Source organism: Chenopodium album, chromosome 21 (assembly GCF_948465745.1).
Source record: "Chenopodium album chromosome 21, dcCheAlbu1.1, whole genome shotgun sequence".
NCBI classification, from domain to species: domain Eukaryota; kingdom Viridiplantae; phylum Streptophyta; class Magnoliopsida; order Caryophyllales; family Amaranthaceae; genus Chenopodium; species Chenopodium album.
The window spans coordinates 5,315,257-5,335,171 of NC_137854.1; the positions used below are offsets into that span (position 1 = coordinate 5,315,257).

The following is a 19,915-nucleotide window of genomic DNA, read 5'->3' on the forward strand; positions in this document are numbered from 1 at the left end:
TGATTAATTCTCCAATCAGGAAAATCATGCAAGTCTTCCCCGTCGTGTCAAAAAGACCGATGCCCGCGAAATTGAGAGTTATTACCAGCAATACTACTCCCAGTATATTCGAGCTCTTGACCAAGGGGAGCAGGCAGATAGAGCTCAGCTTGGAAAGGCTTACCAAACTGCTGGAGTCCTTTTTGAAGTTCTCTGCGCCGTCACCAAAACTGAGAAAGGCGAAGAAGTTGCTCCTGAGGTTAATTTCTTGAACTTTTTTGTTTTGCTCACTTTCTATTTGGTGAATTGCCACTAAATGCAATGTGTTTTGTGGTGTCTTTAGATTATTGCAGCCGCGAGAGATGTTGAAGAGAATCAAAACAAATACTCCCCCTATAATATACTTCCGCTGGATGCTGCTGGGGCATCGCAGTCCATCATTCAGCTTGAAGAGGTACATAATTGTCAATTACTATAATGCTCCATTTTTCATTTACAGATTTAGAGATTCCATGTTGTTACTTAGACAATCACCATTCACCAATGTTGTAAATTCACTTTGTGACATTCACCCTGAAATTTAAGGAGCCCTTTGAGACCAAAGGATAAGAGCTGATTGTTAGAATTGGAGGACTATCTTCAATGGGCCACAATTTGTTTTACATACAATTATATTGACAGATGACAACTAATTACCATATTTTAATTTCGTGGGGGGTGGGGTTGGGGTTGGGGTTGGAGTTGGAGTTGGGTGGAGTTTGCTGTCCCTTGAGTGGAGAAGTATGTAAGCTTTATCATGTTCTGATGTTCATCACTATACGGAGTGTAATTGAATACAAAGATCCTAGAAATTTATGTGAACTAATGAGAGAATTTTACAGGAATATATTCTCTCAAATCACAAAGTTTAAATGAGTATTTATAGGTTGTTATTCAACCTATCAAAGAGTGAACTTCAGGTTTAAGAAGATGTAACTACTTTGTAGTTTGTATTCTCAACTCAGCCCCTTTTATCATTATATCATCCAGTTGTGATGATGGTTGTTGCGGCTGCCTATTAAGATTTGTTTATGGTTTTGAAGTATATGATCGTATATCTCACCTTTGGATTTATATACAAGTAGCAAGAGGGTGCAAGGTAAAAGCAGTAAAACACAACTGATTAGAGATTTTGCTCCTGCTTTGCAAATAAGTTACAGATCATGCATTACTTTTGGGGGATAAATATCTGTAAAGCATCTTCTAAGTTTTATACCTATTTTTACGAGCCATCCACTACATAAAGATATGTTTGCTGAGATGTGTTTTCTACCGTCGTTTCTATATTTAGAGATGATAATGTCCTGTAGGAGTATACTTCATTTCTGGCATGTAGGTGTACACTGCATGAATAACATGTCCAATTGTTAATGGATCAATTACTTTCTTCCATGTCATGATAAAGCTCAAACAAATGAGTAAATGGTACTTTGTACATATTAAGCTACCTGTTTTAGTAGACTGTTAATGCAATACCTAGCAGATAATCTTCTTTAAAATCAAAATATAGCTTCGTTTTCGACAGTTTCCAGATTATGATATGCATGATCAAACCATCCACCTCACACCCCCACCCTCTCCAAATATGAACAGAGAATTATGGATTCAAGGAAATGAATGCAATGCAGTATCTCTGGACAGCTTGTTTTTACCATTTTCTTGTATTTTCGCGAGGGGTTCCACCATTTTCTAGTATATTTTCTTTATCATCCAGTTTGTTCCAGACCATGAAAATGTTCTATCATTTCTCTATACACGCTCATCTTGATTAGTCAATGGAAGATTGGAAGCATAAGTTGAATTTTATATCTCACAATCTAATTTCCCACTGTTATATAAATACAAACCAGGCAGTCAGTTACTCTTTTGGGAGTTCAATCTGATGTTTGATCCTATTGCTCTCCCTTTACTAGGTTAAGGCTGCCATCTCTGCATTGTGGAACATTCGTGGCTTAACTTGGCCACCTGCAAGTGAGCAGCACCGGCAGAGAACCAATGATTTGGATCTTTTTGATTGGCTGAAGGCTATGTTTGGATTTCAGGTACATTGTCTTATTGTGTACATTGGGTGTTTCTTCTCCCATCATCTTTTTCTTTAACAGTGATGAATAAGTTGTGAACTTGGAAATGTAACACAGTGACAAAGTGATTCTGGAAATTGGTCTTTTTGTTTTGTGCAGAAAGACAATGTTCGAAATCAGCGAGAGAATTTGATAATACTACTAGCAAATGTTCATATAAGACTAAATCCAAAGCCCGAGCCTATGAACAAGGTTGGAATCTTATTTAGTTATTTGTCCTTCTATTTTTCATTATCTTTTTCATCTTGCTTTTTTTGCCTGCATTGTTGATGCTATTGCTGTATGGTTGCACCATAATGTATTGAATGTAATATCTTCAGTGTAACTCACATTACAGTACTTTGCGATTTTACTGTTTTTGTAGCTTGATGATCGAGCTGTGGATGCTGTGATGAACAAGCTCTTCAAAAACTACAAAACATGGTGCAAATTTATGGGTCGAAAGTACAGTTTAAGGTTGGCATTTGAATTCCCCTACTATGTGCTTTCTGTTATGTGCTCCTAGCCGTGAAAATAGCTGATTCTTTTAGTTTATATTCTGTAACTATAGGCTTCCTCAAGGTCCACATGAAGTTCAGCAGAGGAAAATTCTTTATATGGGCTTATATCTTCTTATATGGGGTGAAGCAGCAAATGTGCGCTTCATGCCAGAATGCCTATGCTATATTTTTCATAATGTAAGGACTGTTTCCCATCAATTTTCACCATCTTATGAATAATGAATGTAGAAGTAGATTAACAAGTGATGATGTTCAGATGGCTTATGAACTCCATGGATTGCTGGCTGGAAATGTCAGCATTGTGACGGGAGAGAACATAAAGCCCTCTTATGGTGGGGATGATGAGTCGTTCCTTCGGAAAGTTATTACACCCCTGTATCGTGTAATTGAAAAAGTAATTATCTTCTTTATGTACAATCATTCACCTGCTGTTACTTTGTTTCTGTATTCAAGTGTTTGTGATGCTATCCCAGGAAGCCCAGAAGAGCAAAAATGGGAAGGCACCTTACTCTGCTTGGTGCAACTATGATGACTTGAACGAGTATTTCTGGTCAGTAACATAATTCAGCTCAATCATGGTTAGCAAATATTTCTGACCATTCTTAATGCTCACATTTTTTTACATGAATTTTTCATCTCTATAATCCAGGTCATCAGATTGTTTCTCATTAGGTTGGCCAATGCGTGATGATGGAGAATTTTTTAAATCAACTCGTGAAACTGTAAAGGTAACCTGTAAAGACACTAATACATTGACTCATGATCAAAGCTGACCTGCTTCACATGTCTGATGCTTCAGGGTAGAAAGGTCTTCCAGGACAGCTCTAAGGGCACAGGAAAATCAAATTTCATAGAAACTAGAACATTCTGGCATATTTTTCGAAGTTTTGATCGCTTGTGGACATTCTATATACTGGCTCTACAGGTACTTCTATGAAATAAAGTTGGTCATCTACAAAATTTTTGTACAATGCTTCTAAACTTAGAGTTAGTAAGTAATAGATTTAAAAACTGATGCAGGCAATGGTGATCATCGCTTGGAGTGAAGCCCCACTATTATCTATTTTTAAGAAAGACGTCTTATATCCTGTTTCAAGTATTTTTATCACTGCAGCTTTTCTTCGCTTGCTTCAGAGTATGTTTCTCTCAGATGGACTAAACATATATTGCATATTTTCATAGGATTTCAACAATTTATATATGTAATATGTAGAGTGTTCAAGGATATGGTTGATAATTGAGAATAGTAATGTAGACCCCCTGGAATAATTATTTTTTCCTTTCATTATAAAGTCTCTTCTGTCAATTAGTATATAGATATTCTGAAATAATGGTTAATATAGATATTTCTTAAACGTATCTTCACATCTGGGAGGTTTTTTTGCATATGTGGTGTGGTGTATCAAAATACAAAGTCAAAAATATAATTAAAATTAGTAGTTTCTACAATTTTCCCTAATTTTGCTGTTCTGCACATTTCTGTATTAAAATGGCTCTCTATTTTGAAATGCGTGAAAATAGCTTGCTGGATTGAAGCATATTAAACAAATCTAAAAAGTGTATTATTTATTACAATTAATAGCTTGAAGAAAACATTCCCTCTCCCTATTTCTTGAAGATAACCCTTAATCTGTCCAATGTTCAATATCCTACATCAAATTTTTCCAAGTATAATTATGTGGATTGAAAATTTAGGGTTCTTGAGGTTTCATTATTCATGATGAACAAGATTATCTTTGAATTCAGTTGATCTAATTTAGCCATCTGGCCCAATGCTACAGAAATCATATCTCACCCGGTTTTCTTAATTTTTTTTTATTTAATTTATAGTTCTGAAATTTTTTGCACCATAATTACTGTATAAGAAAAAATGTTTCTTTTGATCTGGTTCCCCTGCCCTTTGTTCTAGGTGTTCTGGATATTATTATCAACCTCCCCATGAAGCGTAGGTGGATGTTCATGGATGTGACAAGAAGTGTCTTGAAGATAATTGTTAGTCTTGCATGGGCTGTAGCCCTTTCCCTCTTTTATGTTCATTCCTTCAATGTGGCATCACAGCAAATTCGAGATGTTCTGTCATTTCTAGGGCAACTGAAGGGTGTTCCTGCTCTGTATATCATGGCGGTGGTACTTTATTGTCTACCAAACATACTGTCTGCAGCACTCTTCCTTTTCCCAATGCTTCGACGTTTTATTGAAAACTCTGATTGGCTTATCGTAAGGTTCCTGATGTGGTGGTCACAGGTATTATATTGCTTTGCCTCATAAAAATGCTAGAACTTTTTATTTGGCGGGAAATGTTAAGCCCAGTACAATTGATAACTCTTTGAAGTAAGCCGCACCGAAGCGCGCCCAAGGCGTGCCTAGGCGCAGCAGGACCTTCATCGCCTTATTGCGCCTTGAGCCTTTTTATTCATTGGGCTGTTTTACTGAGGTTTCCCTTGTTTGTTGTAAGCTCACTTTTGTGAAGGAGTGGAGAGTAATTTAGGTCCATCTGGGTGATACCCTATGTCTCTTCTGATTGCTGTCAGGGCATGAACATACAAAATAGATGCTTTGCAGTCTTGCTTAAATAATGTGTTGTGGGTGTGTTAGATTGGGTGCGTTTGCACTTCAATGTGCAAGTAGTTATTTTTCTTTCCAGAAAAGATACACACCTTTATGAACTCTAATTGGCAATCATTATTCCTTATGTAACCTCCTGTGTACTAGGAGATAACGAATTTTAGCCTTATCCTTAGACAGCTAGCCTTTTTACTGTTCTGATACTTGTGTTTTCATATAAATCTTCAGACACAAGTGTCTGCTACTTACAAGAGGTAGATGTGCTAATTTTAAGTCGTTTTCTGATCTGTGCATGATTCACGATGTGAACATATCTAATTTGTTGATCTGTCATATAGTATGTCTTCTTATGTGATTCTAGACTTGAGCATATCAACATTCTAGTCCAATATTAATGCTAATAGTAGGTGTTACTTTCTCTTGGACTTTCGATCACATATCTTTACCTTAAACAGGGGATAACTATACAAAAAGGAAAGATTAAGTCATCACTTGTCAGCAACCTGAATGTATAATTTGTCGCTTATGTTTTTTCCATATATACCATGGCATTGGATTGAATTGCACGTTCTGCTTTTCTGTCATGCCCACCCCACCCCCCCCCCCCCCCCCCCCCCAAGGTGCTTGAAGAAACTGTGGTCATGTTGATCTTTTTTTTTTGGGGTCATTTTTGCAGCCTAGGATTTATGTAGGCAGAGGAATGCATGAAAGCCAATTTTCTCTCATAAAGTAAGTGTGAGATAAATAACTCTCTTTGAGCTCCAATATTTCTTAAATTATTATTTATTTATTATTTCTTGCTGTACAATTAAAATAAATTTTGCGACAGGTATACTATATTTTGGCTACTACTTCTGGCTACAAAGATTGCATTCAGCTATTTCATCATGGTAGGCTTTTGTTTTGTGATGCATCTTCTTCTAAGTTGGAGGGAATGGATTTCCCACTCCACTTATTATTGAATCTTTTCTGCAGATAAGACCCTTGGTGAAGCCAACCAAAGACATAATGGACATCAATAAAGTTGATTTTCAGTGGCATGAATTTTTTCCCCATGGTATCCAATGCATCATTTTTGTGTATTTTTTTGGGAATGCACTTTTGTGATCATATGCTGATGCTTTTCTTATTTATACAGCTAAACACAATTATGGTGCAGTTGCCTCACTTTGGGCACCAGTTATCATGGTGTGTACTTAGCACTTGGCCCCTTACTAGAAATCTTTTAATTTTGATATTATTTTGCTGATTTCTTATCCATTCTCTAAACATTCAGGTTTATTTCATGGATACTCAAATTTGGTACTCTATATATACCACAGTTTATGGTGGTTTCATAGGAGCATTTGACCGTCTAGGAGAGGTAATATTTGTGATCAACATGGACATCACCTTTTTCTTTTTTTTGTTTTAAGAGGGGGTGGGGTGGGGAAGGGGTGGGTTATTGTCTAATTATCTGCGACAGATTTTTCTTCATAGGTACCTTGTGACTGTTCCCTATTCATTACCCCTCTTTGTTCTTAATTAAATTATCTGAAGAATAAACCTTGAATTTTTAATATATTTGATGCCCTCCCTTTCTTGAAACATCCAAATCCATGTAGATACCTTGATATTTGATAGCTAATTTATCTAGAATAAGTTATACTGATTTTTGCACAAGTTCTTTTCCATTTAGAAATGCCATTGTTATTGTTCCAACAGATAAGGACTCTTGGCATGCTGAGGACAAGATTTCAAGCACTGCCTGGTGCTTTCAATCACTGTCTGGTGCCTTCAGAAAAGTCACGCAAACGAGGCTTTACCTTATCAAAGCGGTTTGCTGAGGTTGCTGTCATTTTCTATGTTTAACCTTTCAAATATTGTTTTGGATCAAGCTCAATGACCTTCGTAACATTTTGTTTCTTCTATTCCTAAAGGCTAATGCAAGCAAGAGAAGTGAAGCAGCTAGGTTTGCGCAGCTCTGGAACGAAATTATGTGTTCTTTCCGTGAAGAGGACCTTATTAATGACAGGAAAGGCTCCTGATCCTTTACTCATTTATTATATCCTCATCAGTCATCACTATGATTGACATGTTACTGAATTAGACATACCATTGTTCAGGGAGATGGATCTGCTGCTCGTGCCTTATTCTTCAGATCCTAGTTTGAAAATAATTCAGTGGCCACCTTTTTTGCTTGCAAGCAAGGTAAGTGTTGCTTGGAATATCAAATATTCTCTGTAAAAACTGAAATCTATTTTGACACTGATTAATTTTCTTGTTTTGCAGATCCCCATAGCATTGGATACGGCTATTCAGTTTCGACCGAAGGACTCTGACCTTTGGAAGCGAATATCTGCTGATGAATACATGAAATGTGCCGTAATTGAATGCTATGAATCCTTTAAGCAAGTTTTGAACATTCTGGTTGCTGGAGAAACCGAGAAAAAGTAAATGCTGTATACATTATGTTGTCTTGTTATTTTTTGTAAATTCCAAAGCCAGACTATTCATTAATTTTTCTATCTAGCTTCTGTTATCTCAATCTAACGCTCCACTTGGCCATTTAGGGAAGTCCCACATCAAATTTCTTGTTCCCTAAAATGGGAAAAGAAATCCCACTTTCATGTGTGGAGTTGGGCACTTGGGCCACAATTCTCTTCCATTTCCATCACATCAATTCCTACACTCCTTTCTCTCCCTATGCTCTTCTTATTTCTTTTGTTTTTTTTATTTTTTTATTTTTTATATTTTTTAGTTTTTTAATATTCTCATCTAACTTGTTAACGTGCATCCTTACTAGTTTTCTTGAGATGTTTGCCAAAGCCTGAGTGGAGCATTCGATTGGGACTGAAGGAGTACAATGTATTAGATTACTTTGGAATGGAGAGTATATTAGAATCAATATTGCCAACAATCTTTCCTATACTCTTACTGCTGCTTCATGTTGACCAAAAGTTGATATCATCAATCATTTTTCCGTTTGCTCATTTGTCTTTTCTGTTCATCTAGCTTCTCTCTCTCTCTCTCGAAATGTCAACTTGAGGACTTTGTTCTTCGTTTTAGATTTCAGTTTCACTGTTTTATTTTTAACTAAATTATTTTGCAGCTGTTAGTTCTTTTGCTATAACATGGATCTGATATAATGGCATCCTTACTAATGTGGTTTTCAAAGAAACAACCTAGAGTGTCATTGTGGAATGTGCATACAGTATATGCTTAACAAAAGATCTGTTTGACAGGATGATTTCTGTCATTATAAGAGAAGTTGAGACAAACATGTCGAGGGGTACACTTCTTACAAATTTCAGAATGAGTGCTTTACCCACCCTCTGCAAGAAATTTGTCGAACTTGTGGGATATCTGGTTAGTAAATAGATATTTTGTTATTGGGCATACTTATAAAATTCCATCAGATTTTTTCTAGTGAAGCTCATTATGTTCTATTTCAAGAGAGATGGAGACTCTTCCAAACGGGACAGTGTGGTATTGCTACTGCTTGACATGCTAGAAGTTGTTACACGTGACATGATGGTGAATGAAATTCGGTAGTATATCTGTTTTATGTCTCCATGTATTTTATTTTAAATCATATTTTTCTTTTGTCTGGATCACCAGATCAAGTTAACTTCTTGCCTTATAATTAATCAAGCATCATGGTGCTTTCAGTGAGTTAGCCGAACTTGGGAATAGTAGTGGCAAGGATGGAAATCGTCTTTTTGAAAATGTAGTATTTCCACCTAAAATTACACCACAGTGGGAAGAACAGGTATGAAAAGATGCTTTTAAATGCGTCAAACATAAATTTTCAACAAAATCATAAGACATCTCTGTTGATATTTCTGTTTCTAGATACGACGCCTGTATCTACTTTTGACAGTGAAGGAGTCTGCCACTGATGTGCCAACAAACCTTGAAGCACGAAGAAGGATTGCATTTTTCACAAACTCACTGTTCATGGATATGCCGCGAGCTCCTAAAGTTAGGAAGATGCTTTCATTTAGGTATGCCTTTTATTTTATATAAAATTTATGAATAACATTAAAGGTCTTGGGATAAAATCATACCTTGAGATACTCATTAACTTAGAGGATTGCTTTATCTAAGCTCAATCAGATACTGTTTCGCAAGTTAGTTGGGCTGGTTTCATACTATCCACTAAAGAATCCAAATTTTTGGTAGAGAAATGATTAACATCTGTTAACCGTGAAGTGATGCATTCTCAATTGACCGCTTATTGCTGTTTTCCTCCCCTTGAAACTTGCAGTGTCCTTACTCCTTACTACAGTGAGGAGACAGTATACTCTAGAAATGACCTTGAAATGGAGAATGAAGATGGTATATCTGTTATATACTACTTGCAGAAGATATTTCCAGGTTTTGATACTACCAAATGTTAATAAAAGCTTATATATAGATTACTTCTCTACTTGTGGCAGTTGACCAAGGTATCTGATTTTGCAATTATACCTTTTTATTTAGATGAATGGAACAATTTTATGGAGAGAATTAATTGCAAGAAAGAGGCTGAGGTTTGGGAAAATGAGGAGAACATTTTACACCTTCGCTATTGGGTTTCATTGAGAGGACAGACTCTCTGCAGAACAGGTATAATGTGGTACTAGTCTGTACTAATTTTTTTTCATATAAATATACAGATATTTTTTCTTCTGACTTTGAATATCTTCACGCTCTCTCTCTCTCTATCTCTCTTTATAAATGTATATTATATATGTATGTGTGTGTGTTTGTATATGTATAATATGTACCTGCTGTAATAATATCTGTTGTATGCAGTTCGAGGGATGATGTACTATCGAAGGGCATTAAAACTTCAGGCTTTTCTCGACATGGCTGATGAAGAGGGTGAGATACTTTTAATTTTTCTATTGCTAGTATTTTAGTCGTGAGAGCATGCTGTTTTTGGTAGTAATAACAGCTGAATATATCAGAATTAGGATCTTTCTCTACAAAAGTAAAATTTAAATGATGTAATACTCCGTACCATTTTATTTTTTTAATGGCCTTGAACATCAAAGATAATAACTGGGAAATTGATAGACGAGATTTCTAATGAAGGTCTACATATTTTTTCAGAGTCCGTCACCTTTGAACCTCTTTCAATGTTCCCTGTAATTCGTGATTTTCTAAATGAAAGTCAACTTAAGATATTGACAAAATTCTGCCTTAATTCACTAAACCATTTATTGTTTGATATTCTCAATGAAATTTATGGACAAGAAAGTAATATCCAGAAATCACGACGTTAAACAAGGTTTCAATGGATTTTCTTTAAGTTTTTGGTGTATTATTATATAATAATTTATTATGGAGCACAAAATCTTGTTTATACTTTGGGGCATTCAACTTGCATTTCGTGAGAAAGACTTAATGAGCCACCGTGTATTCCTGGAGGCTGGTTGTTTTCTCTCAGTTCGATATAGCTAAGACTTTGAGCTAGTAGTCTCATTTCGTTTGATCTTAGATTTCTTTCTTGTACTCAAAATCTTCAAACGTGTTGATGGGTTTGTCTGATGTTTTCTCAGAACTCCATTGTCAAAGGAAGAGAGATTGGGGGGTGGGGAGGAGGGAAAGAGGGGAATTTTGAAGGTTAGTTGCCTGTCTTAGTGTGTTAGCTACTGTTTATTTCATGTATTGAGAAACAGCATTCCAAACACCACGATTCCTACTTTTCCTAGACATATAGGCTATCTTTCCAATATGTTGCTAAAGACTTATCTTTTATTAGAGAGCAGGTGATTCTAGAAAACTAAAGTTCAGGATAAAGGTAATTCATGAGGTTTGGTGTAGATTGTAACACACCTTTTATGATTCTAAATACACATGTCATGCATTGGAGAACAAATAATTTTTCTCTCTTTATTTTTTGGAGACTTGACCTGATTTTTTATTTTTTTATTTTTCAATTCCAGTTTGCTAATTAATAAATCAGCTATCTTTATGATTTAGCCTTTGGTTTTAATGGACAGAGATCTTGGAAGGCTATAAGGCCGTTACAGTTCCAATGGAGGAGGAGAAGAGGAGTCAGAGATCCCTTTATGCCCAATTAGAAGCTCTTGCAGATATGAAATTTACATATGTCGCTACGTGCCAGAATTACGGTAATCAGAAGCGGAGTGGAGATCGTCGTGCAACAGACATTTTAAATTTGATGGCCAAGTAAGTTCAAATTCAAAGATTCGATCTTAATTTTGTATGTGTAGTGTAAGCTCAGTGTAATGTGTTGTGTCACTCTACAGTCATCCATCCCTGCGTGTAGCATATGTGGATGAAGTTGAAGAAAGAGAAGGTGGTCAAAAATCACAAAAAGTTTATTACTCCGTACTGGTCAAAGCTGTTGACAATCTTGACCAGGTATACCCCTTTTTTGAAGATCAGTATCTTGAGTTCTAAGGGTATTTGGTACCTGGTCTATGGACACTGATTGAAATTTTTTTTACAGGAAATATACCGGATAAAGTTGCCTGGCCCAGCAAAGATAGGGGAAGGGAAGCCTGAAAACCAAAACCATGCTATAGTTTTCACTAGAGGAGAAGCCCTTCAGGCCATAGATATGAACCAGGCAAGCTCTAATTTATTTTTGTTTCATGTTTTGAATGAAAAAAATGGATAAATAAATAAATGCAATCTTTCTAATTATAGGATAATTACTTGGAAGAAGCTCTGAAAATGCGTAACCTTCTAGAAGAATTTAATGAAGATCATGGAGTGCGTCCACCTACAATTCTAGGTGTTCGTGAGCATATCTTCACTGGAAGGTAAGAGAGTAATCCTGGCAACCAAAAGTTGTTGCACTGCAATCATTCTTTGACATTTTGACAGAGGTGTCATATTTGCTTCCTTGCAGTGTATCATCCTTGGCATGGTTTATGTCAAATCAGGAGACGAGCTTTGTTACCATTGGACAAAGAATTCTTGCAAGACCATTGAAGTATGCATCTCTGTCCCAGGACATAAGAATAATTAGGATTTATCTTATGAAATGAATAAGGAATTACAGGAGAAACACAATATAATAAAGTGCCTGTGTGTTTGATCTTCATGATGTTAGTGTACAAATTCAAATAAACAATTATATGAAGTCTGAACCTATCATGTTACACCTGTTATCATACAGAAATAGTGATAAGAGTATGAAATTCTTTTCCATTGTAATGAAGTCAGAGTCAATTTCCTACTTGACACGTTTAAGCTCTATGCCAAAAAAAGACTTTTTTACTCTAAGAATCTTTTTTTTATTTTTTTTTATTTTTTTATTTTTTTAATACTTGTACCACTCTTTCTTTCCTTAACATTTTTTCTTACACCAATTACTCCAACTTCCTTGATATTTCCAGGGTTCGCTTTCACTATGGCCACCCAGATGTCTTTGATAGGATCTTCCACATTACCCGAGGTGGAATAAGCAAAGCTTCTCGTGGAATCAATTTAAGTGAGGACATCTTTGCTGGTAAGGTCTTTTGCTCTTCCCACTTTCTTTTGCTTTCTACCTCGTCTTTGTAATCTTGTTTGCTTTTGTTCTAAAAATCATGTGTTTTGTGTGTTCCTTTCTCAAGGTAGTTGTCAAATCTATAAGCAACCTTTTCTAATTTGATTCAACACCTTTTGGCTCATATGCATCTCATCATGTAGGATTTAACTCAACATTAAGGCGTGGAAATGTTACTCATCATGAGTATATTCAAGTAGGCAAGGGACGTGATGTTGGTCTCAACCAAATCTCACTTTTTGAAGCAAAAGTAGCCTGTGGTAATGGGGAGCAAACACTCAGTCGGGATGTGTATCGATTAGGCCATCGTTTCGACTTCTTCCGCATGCTTTCGTGCTATTTCACAACAGTTGGATTCTATGTTAGTTCCATGGTAAGCACTTATTCATAGAAGCTGAGCTACTGGAATACTGGCTAACATTTTTTTGGTTGTTTGATCAACTATTGTATTATGATATAAAATCTCAACCAACCGTTGATCACATGTATATGGAGAGCATGCAGAAAATTATTGAAATGTCACTTGATTCTCATAAAGACAAAATTTAAGCTGCCACATTGGGCAAAAAAAGAAACATAAAAAACTTTAGAGCAGTACTGAGTAATTTTAACTGCAAATATCTTATACCAGTAAATCAATCATGTGAAATATGCCAATATCGGTATTTTTGATTTTGTAAACCTCAAGAAATGTTGATTTGTATGCCTATCTAACTGAAATAAGCTGATCCTATGTAATTTGTTTCATCTAGAAACAGTAATCAGTGATTTTTGTAGCAAAAGAATTGTTTGGCTAATGTGTTTTCTTTTTTTTTGGGAAAAGGTAGGGGGGGGGGGTGCTCAAACTATAATCTAATGATTAGAATAGAAGAAAATCAAAAAGGTTGAAATTCATTAATTTACTACTACATGTTTGAGAATAGTGATCACGTCAAGTTACAGTACCGTTCCCATTTTCTTTTTGTCATGATTCACTGTAAGAGCTGATGATAGTTGTCTGTTTCTGGCCCTTGATGTGATGTTTGTAATTTAACCTATAATTCCTCATTCTTTTGCAGCAAAGGTGTAATTTTCTTGGGTTTCCCCCTTCCCCCTAATACGCTGGGTGTTACTGTAGTTTTTTAGCGAGAATGAACTGCTGTTGTATTTCTTTGGATGAGAGAATATGTTGGGAAGGGAGAGGTGAGGAAGAATGAGGGATATGTGCTTTTTTATTTGGATTTGGAATTAGGAAAGGGAAGGAAAGGATTTGGAGGGCTTCATCTTCCTTCCCTTTTTAATCGACCAAATTCTTCCATGACTGGAAAGATTTGGAAGGGCAGAATTACACTTTTTCCCTCCCCTCCTTTCCTCTTTCCCTCCATTTACATATTATGAATGTTGCTAATATTTATTAATCCATGTTTGTGGATATGCAGTTGGTTGTCCTTACAGCGTATGCTTATCTATATGGAAGACTTTATCTATCTTTGAGTGGTTTGGAGCAGTCCATTATTAAGTTTGCTAGGGCCAAGGGAGAAAATGCCTTGAAGGCAGCCATGGCTTCGGAGTCTGTGGTCCAACTGGGACTTCTAATGGCTTTGCCCATGATCATGGAGATTGGACTGGAGAGAGGATTTAGAACTGCGTTGGGTGAGATGATCATTATGCAGTTGCAGCTAGCGGCAGTTTTCTTCACATTCTCCCTTGGGACAAAAGTTCACTATTATGGGCGTACCATCTTGCACGGCGGAGCCAAGTACAGAGCCACAGGACGTGGATTTGTTGTCCGTCATGAGAGATTTGCTGAAAATTATCGCATGTATTCAAGAAGCCATTTCACAAAAGGGCTAGAGCTTATGATATTGCTCATAGCATATCATTTATACGGATCTGCGGTATCTGGTTCCACAGCCTTTATTCTGGTGACTGGGTCCATGTGGTTTTTGGTTATATCTTGGTTGTTTGCTCCCTTTATTTTCAACCCATCAGGATTTGAGTGGCAGAAGATTGTGGATGACTGGGATGACTGGACGAAATGGATAAGTAGCCATGGTGGTATTGGTGTACCGGCAAACAAAAGTTGGGAGTCATGGTGGGCTGAAGAGCAGGAGCACTTGCTATCTACAGGATTTACAGGACGTTTCTGGGAGATTGTTCTTTCTCTCCGGTTCTTTTTGTATCAGTACGGAGTAGTGTATCATTTACATGTAGCCAATGAAGACACAAGCATCATGGTGAGTCTGAGATATCTATTGTGGTTCAAGCTTTCCTTTCCCAAACACTGACCTCTGCTTTCATTGTGTTGTGATAAGCAATATTTGATTAGTACCTTTCAACCCCCCTCCTCCCCTTTTTAAAAATATTGTTTGAAACTTTTCATTAATTAGGCTTTTTAATGTTGTGGGATTTTGAGTAACTGTGCATACTGCTCTTAAATCAAGTTAGACTCTGCCAAGGTATAGCATGTTTGGAAAATTGTGAGAGATGTTTGAATGACAAAAACTCAGGAAGTGCACTTCCTGGTAAGTAACTCGTTTTCCCAGCAAGTTTTTAATATGACTCTCTTTTTGTTTATTTTAGGTTTATGGCCTGTCTTGGCTTGTCATTGTTGCTGTGGTTATTATTCTAAAGGTAAGTAACTTTATAATCTGAATGCTGATGCCTATATTTGTTATGAAAGTGTACATATGAAATACTTAATACGTAGTACTTATCTATGTGTTGTGACTGCAGATTGTATCCATGGGTAAAAAGAAGTTCAGTGCAGATTACCAGCTGATGTTCAGATTACTGAAACTTTTCCTTTTCATTGGCTTTATAGTCGCTCTGGTTGTCTTCTTTTTATTCTTAAATCTGACAGTTGGAGACATATTTGTTAGCTTGCTGGCCTTCATGCCCACTGGATGGGCTCTTTTATCAGTAAGATCTTTTTCTCTACTTTCTATTAATCTGCCATTCATTTCTTTCTTTCTTTTTTATGCATCTAAATCCGGAAGTATATCCTTACTGGAAAGGTTGTTCTAGTCATTCGTAGCTTTACTGTTCACCTGATCTTACATTACACCTTAGCATCATATGCAATACTTTCAACCAAAAAAAAAAAAGAAAAAAAAAAAAAATCCTTCTCCAAGTGATCCTTGTTTTAAACTCTTATTGTTGTAACAATCAAAGTCATCAATCACATTATGATATCTGAAATATGATTTTGCAATTAAGTCCAGCTTTTGAACTTCCCCTGTTACCGTTGGGCATACTTTTCACATTGTTTTGTAATGTGTTTGTCAGTTTGTCCTTTTATGTTTCATTCTCGTACAGAGTATCAGTTTATCCTGTTACTGGTGACAATACTGATTACTGGTATTAAAAACTACCTAATCTGTATGAACAGATAGCAATAGCATGTAGGCCGGTGGTGAAAGCCATGGGAATGTGGAGTTCAGTTATAGCATTGGCGAGAGGCTATGAGTACATCATGGGGATTCTAATTTTCACCCCCGTAGCAATGTTAGCTTGGTTCCCGTTCATCTCTGAGTTCCAGACCAGGTTACTGTTCAACCAAGCTTTCAGTCGAGGACTGCAAATTCAACGTATTTTGGCTGGTGGGAAGAAGCAGAAGTAAATTCTCATTTACTCATGTGTGAAGCAGTATTCTGTTCTTGTAAATGACAGAGGGGTTCTTCCAGCAGAAAGTGAATTTCTGACTTTGATCATGTTTTTGAAATATATTGCTCACTGGGGATGCCAATGTTATGTGCACTTCACAATGTACTTGTCGGTGTCTAGATCTCGGCCAGAGGCTCCACATTCGGATAGTCTCCAGCCGGAATTACTTTTTTCCCAAAAGCTTGCTTAATGAGCTTATTACCATCTTCAATGTGTTATGGATTTTGTCCATCATACATGTAATATGCTCTTTTCTTTTTGCCCCTGTATATATGAGATTGAATTTAGATTAAGAGTTCATTATACTTTTAGCCTTTCCCTTGTCGGGGAAAGACAATGCACAGGTAAACAGATTGTAGCAGGCTTCATAATCGTCGCAGATTGTACTGTATAACTGATGTCAAAACATGTAAAGGTAGTGTATTTTTTTTAATTAGAATAATTGATTCTTTGTGAAGTAATATGCAAGGGTTCAAGCAGTATCTCATATGCCATTCTCTGTCTCATTCTGTGGGAATTGTTGGGTTGAAATTTCTCTGCTTATTCCTCCATTTTGTTTCTTCTCTAAAGTTCTAAATAGTACAATGATCCTTTTATCAATTTTTATTGTATGACTAAGATTGACAACAGCTTGTTCTTTCTTCTTCTTTTTATTAATTTATTTATTAATTTATATATTTATTATAATGTAATAATAATATTTATAATGATAATGAAAGTGTGGTCTTATAAAATTTACAAAATATATAATTACAACCTGCATCATGATTGCTAGGTGATCTGTTTTGAATTTAAAATTAAGATAAATGTATAATTGTTAGTTTTCTTAGAAAAAAACAAATATACGAGCCTAGGTGGCTAACATTAGAATCATGGTAGTCATATTTCCTACCCTAAAAAAGTATCGAGGCTTGTTGTTAGTAGTTGCGGATTTGAGTTGTGGTTGAGTTTTGCGCCCAGATTGGTTGGAGCAATAATCTTAACAACCAAACAAATGTCAAAGAATGTTGGGATATTCTTAAACTTTTATGCTAAAATGCTAAATCAATTGATTTCATCCCATCCATGTCGACATATTTTGCCATTATCTTTTTCTCAAGTGTGAAAGCCGTGAAACAATGAATTGATAAATATTTATTATTATATATTGACTTGTTACACTATTTAATTTTTAATTAATATTTAGATTCGAGATATATGTTGAGATATATGAGCTGAATTCTTATTAAAGTTGTTCCCGTCGAAAAATACTTTAATACTCTTCATACTTTTTTGCAATAGAAATACAAAATATGTAACATATCAAAGGTGATATTCATATGATATGAATTATTCAAAATTTTATAGTCGCTTCAGTTAACATCTATATGCACGCGATGTGTGCTTTAAGAATGTAAAGTAATACCCACCGATCATTTTATACTCCATACTACAAGATAAAATAATAATAATAATAATAATAATAATAATAATAATAGTATAAACCATAAGAATTGACACATTTAACTTTTTTCAGTTTTTATAAAGCTTTTTTTGCCCATATATATTTTATAACATGTTAAAAACAAATTTATCATAAAATATGTCATTCAATAAATATTGATGCAAAATAAAGTTTCATAATATACATACTCCATACTATATTGACATGTATATAAAATTTAATTATGTCTATTAGTTTGGTATAGAAAGAGTTTTTTTTTTTTTTTTTTTTTTTTTTGGACACAGATCATCTATACTAGGTATTAATCTTGCCCAATCAAATAAGTAAAAATTTGGCATTATAAAATCAAATGATTCGCAAACATAAAATCTTGCACCATCTCGTCAAAAAAAAAAAAAAATAAATAAAATCTTGCACCACAAAAAAGATTAAAAAAAATTAAATAATAAAGAATGACGTGTGGGAGAGAGAAAAAGCAACTGTCAGTCTGGCAACCGATGACGAGTTACGAACGAAAAAACGGTCCTACATTCCACCACTCCTCCTATACCATACATTCATTCATTTTTGACCTTTTTCTCCCAATTTTTTTTTTTTTTTTTTTTTTCTCAATTCTATAATCTCCTCCTAATTCTAATCATCATACTTTCTTCCTGTTAGTTTTCCTCACTTTTCTCAAACTCTCACTTCACCCCAACATAAATTCAAATTCTCTATCCTCAACCTTTTGAAATTTTATCCCAATTTCCCCTGTTTAATCCTCATTAAATACCCATAATTTAAATCCCATGTTTAATTTACAACAATTGCTCCCAAATTTGTGAAAAAAATCCTGTCTTTTTTGGTGGGTTATTCATGTCTCGGAGATTTGAGGCAGCAAATGCTGATGAAATTAATGAAGAAGACGACAATGGTGAAGACAGTACTAATAGGAGAGAGAAAGAGATTGTTATTAATGATAATAATAATAAGCAAAAGAGAAAGAAGAGGTTGAAATTTGGTGGGTGCGGTTGCAAAAGTGCAAAGAAGGTTGTCCTTTCTCCTTTCAACAAAGTTGATAAATTATACAAGAAATTAAATGAAAGGTCCTCTTCTGCTTCTAATAATAATTTTAGTTCCAATTATTCTTGCTGTTTATGTATGTCAAACCCTCAAAATATGGACATAGATTTTGAAGGAATTGATCCAAATGACTCTAATGTTAGTTATGATTATTTAAAGTCTTTGATTGAGAATAATGATTTTTATTCTAAAGAGTGCAATACCCATATTCTATGATTTATTGATAGATTGGTTGGTTAGTTATACATCATCATATTGAATGAGGTTATTGTGTTGAGGCTCAATTGTCAATGATTGGTGATTGATTAGGTTAATTCTTGGTGTAAATTAGAAAGTGGTTTGATTGTATCAAGGCGCCGAGGTATGATTATACCCTTTTGATGGTTGATTGATTGGTTAATTCATGTTCAGGATGATACAGAAATGGGTTTTTGTGTTGAGGCTTGATGAAGATGTGCATGGCATTAGTATGATATGGCCTAATATGCTAGAGTATTGGTTTGTTTGGTTAGACCGTTCCGATTGCCTGAGTGAAAGGAAGACCATAATCTAGGATGTTTTTTGTATGGATGGAGAAAGTTGGGCTGTGGTTACTGTGGAAAGGACTCATCATCTCTTGGGGTGTTGTTAGGTCCTATGTTTCTTGTTTAAGAGTGGTTTCAATTGCCCCTTTGATCGACGGTTTCTGCATATCTTTAGAGGTCATTATATATTGGATGCACAAGGAGTCTTAAATTTTTTGGATGTACATCATTTTTGGAGCTATGGGGACCTTTTAGGTCCAGGAGAGTAGTGCAATGTGCTCTCATTCCTCAAATGGGGTTTGTGAGTTGGTTGATATTTATCGATTATTTGATATTTTTAGTTTAGAATTTCTATTTTTTACTGCTATACTGTATGCTTATTCTCTGCATACCCAATGTCAAATGTAAATTCAAATTTGTAAATGAAAGAAATTTGTTTTTTATATCCTGGGTTTGTTACCTATTGCTTTCTCTGCATAAATGCACTCTGTAAGTGGTGAATATATTCTTATCTGATCAGCTGATAAGTATTCTAGTTACATACTGTGGTGATAATATATGAGGAAATTGTTTTGTTATCTTTA

General features: G+C 35.4%; 2 protein-coding genes across 2 annotated transcripts; both read left to right on the forward strand.

The window, feature by feature from the left end:
* The first annotated feature begins 9 nt into the window (after nucleotides 1–9).
* On the forward strand, nucleotides 10–16,783 carry LOC145602494 (callose synthase 5-like). The gene is made up of 39 exons (XM_081658689.1): nucleotides 10–238; nucleotides 323–433; nucleotides 1,932–2,060; nucleotides 2,199–2,291; nucleotides 2,464–2,555; nucleotides 2,650–2,776; nucleotides 2,856–2,993; nucleotides 3,073–3,149; nucleotides 3,249–3,327; nucleotides 3,399–3,524; nucleotides 3,620–3,734; nucleotides 4,509–4,843; nucleotides 5,841–5,893; nucleotides 5,994–6,054; nucleotides 6,140–6,221; nucleotides 6,303–6,352; nucleotides 6,441–6,527; nucleotides 6,869–6,991; nucleotides 7,084–7,175; nucleotides 7,267–7,354; nucleotides 7,436–7,596; nucleotides 8,389–8,512; nucleotides 8,600–8,694; nucleotides 8,816–8,915; nucleotides 8,999–9,150; nucleotides 9,414–9,523; nucleotides 9,629–9,754; nucleotides 9,944–10,012; nucleotides 11,137–11,326; nucleotides 11,407–11,521; nucleotides 11,610–11,729; nucleotides 11,810–11,925; nucleotides 12,015–12,098; nucleotides 12,505–12,617; nucleotides 12,800–13,029; nucleotides 14,075–14,872; nucleotides 15,219–15,269; nucleotides 15,372–15,557; nucleotides 16,027–16,783. Exons 3-39 carry the CDS (start codon nucleotides 2,046–2,048, stop codon nucleotides 16,255–16,257), a joined length of 5,004 nt encoding a protein of 1,667 aa, XP_081514815.1. The 5' UTR covers nucleotides 10–238; nucleotides 323–433; nucleotides 1,932–2,045; the 3' UTR covers nucleotides 16,258–16,783.
* A 1,582-nt stretch (nucleotides 16,784–18,365) lies between these two features.
* LOC145602315 (uncharacterized) lies at nucleotides 18,366–19,915 on the forward strand. The gene is made up of 2 exons (XM_081658505.1): nucleotides 18,366–18,830; nucleotides 19,219–19,915. The coding sequence occupies exons 1-2, from the start codon at nucleotides 18,601–18,603 to the stop codon at nucleotides 19,358–19,360; spliced, it is 372 nt and encodes a 123-aa protein (XP_081514631.1). The 5' UTR covers nucleotides 18,366–18,600; the 3' UTR covers nucleotides 19,361–19,915.

Coding starts and splice junctions, on each gene's coding strand:
- LOC145602315 (XM_081658505.1), top strand. CDS start 18,601: ATGTCTCGGAGATTTGAGGCAGCAAATGCTGATGAAATTAATGAAGAA. Junction 18,831..19,218: donor TACAAGAAATTAAATGAAAG/GTCCTCTTCTGC, acceptor ATTCATGTTCAG/GATGATACAGAAATGGGTTT.
- LOC145602494 (XM_081658689.1), top strand. Junction 3,735..4,508: donor TTTTCTTCGCTTGCTTCAGA/GTATGTTTCTCT, acceptor CCTTTGTTCTAG/GTGTTCTGGATATTATTATC. Junction 14,873..15,218: donor ATGAAGACACAAGCATCATG/GTGAGTCTGAGA, acceptor TGTTTATTTTAG/GTTTATGGCCTGTCTTGGCT.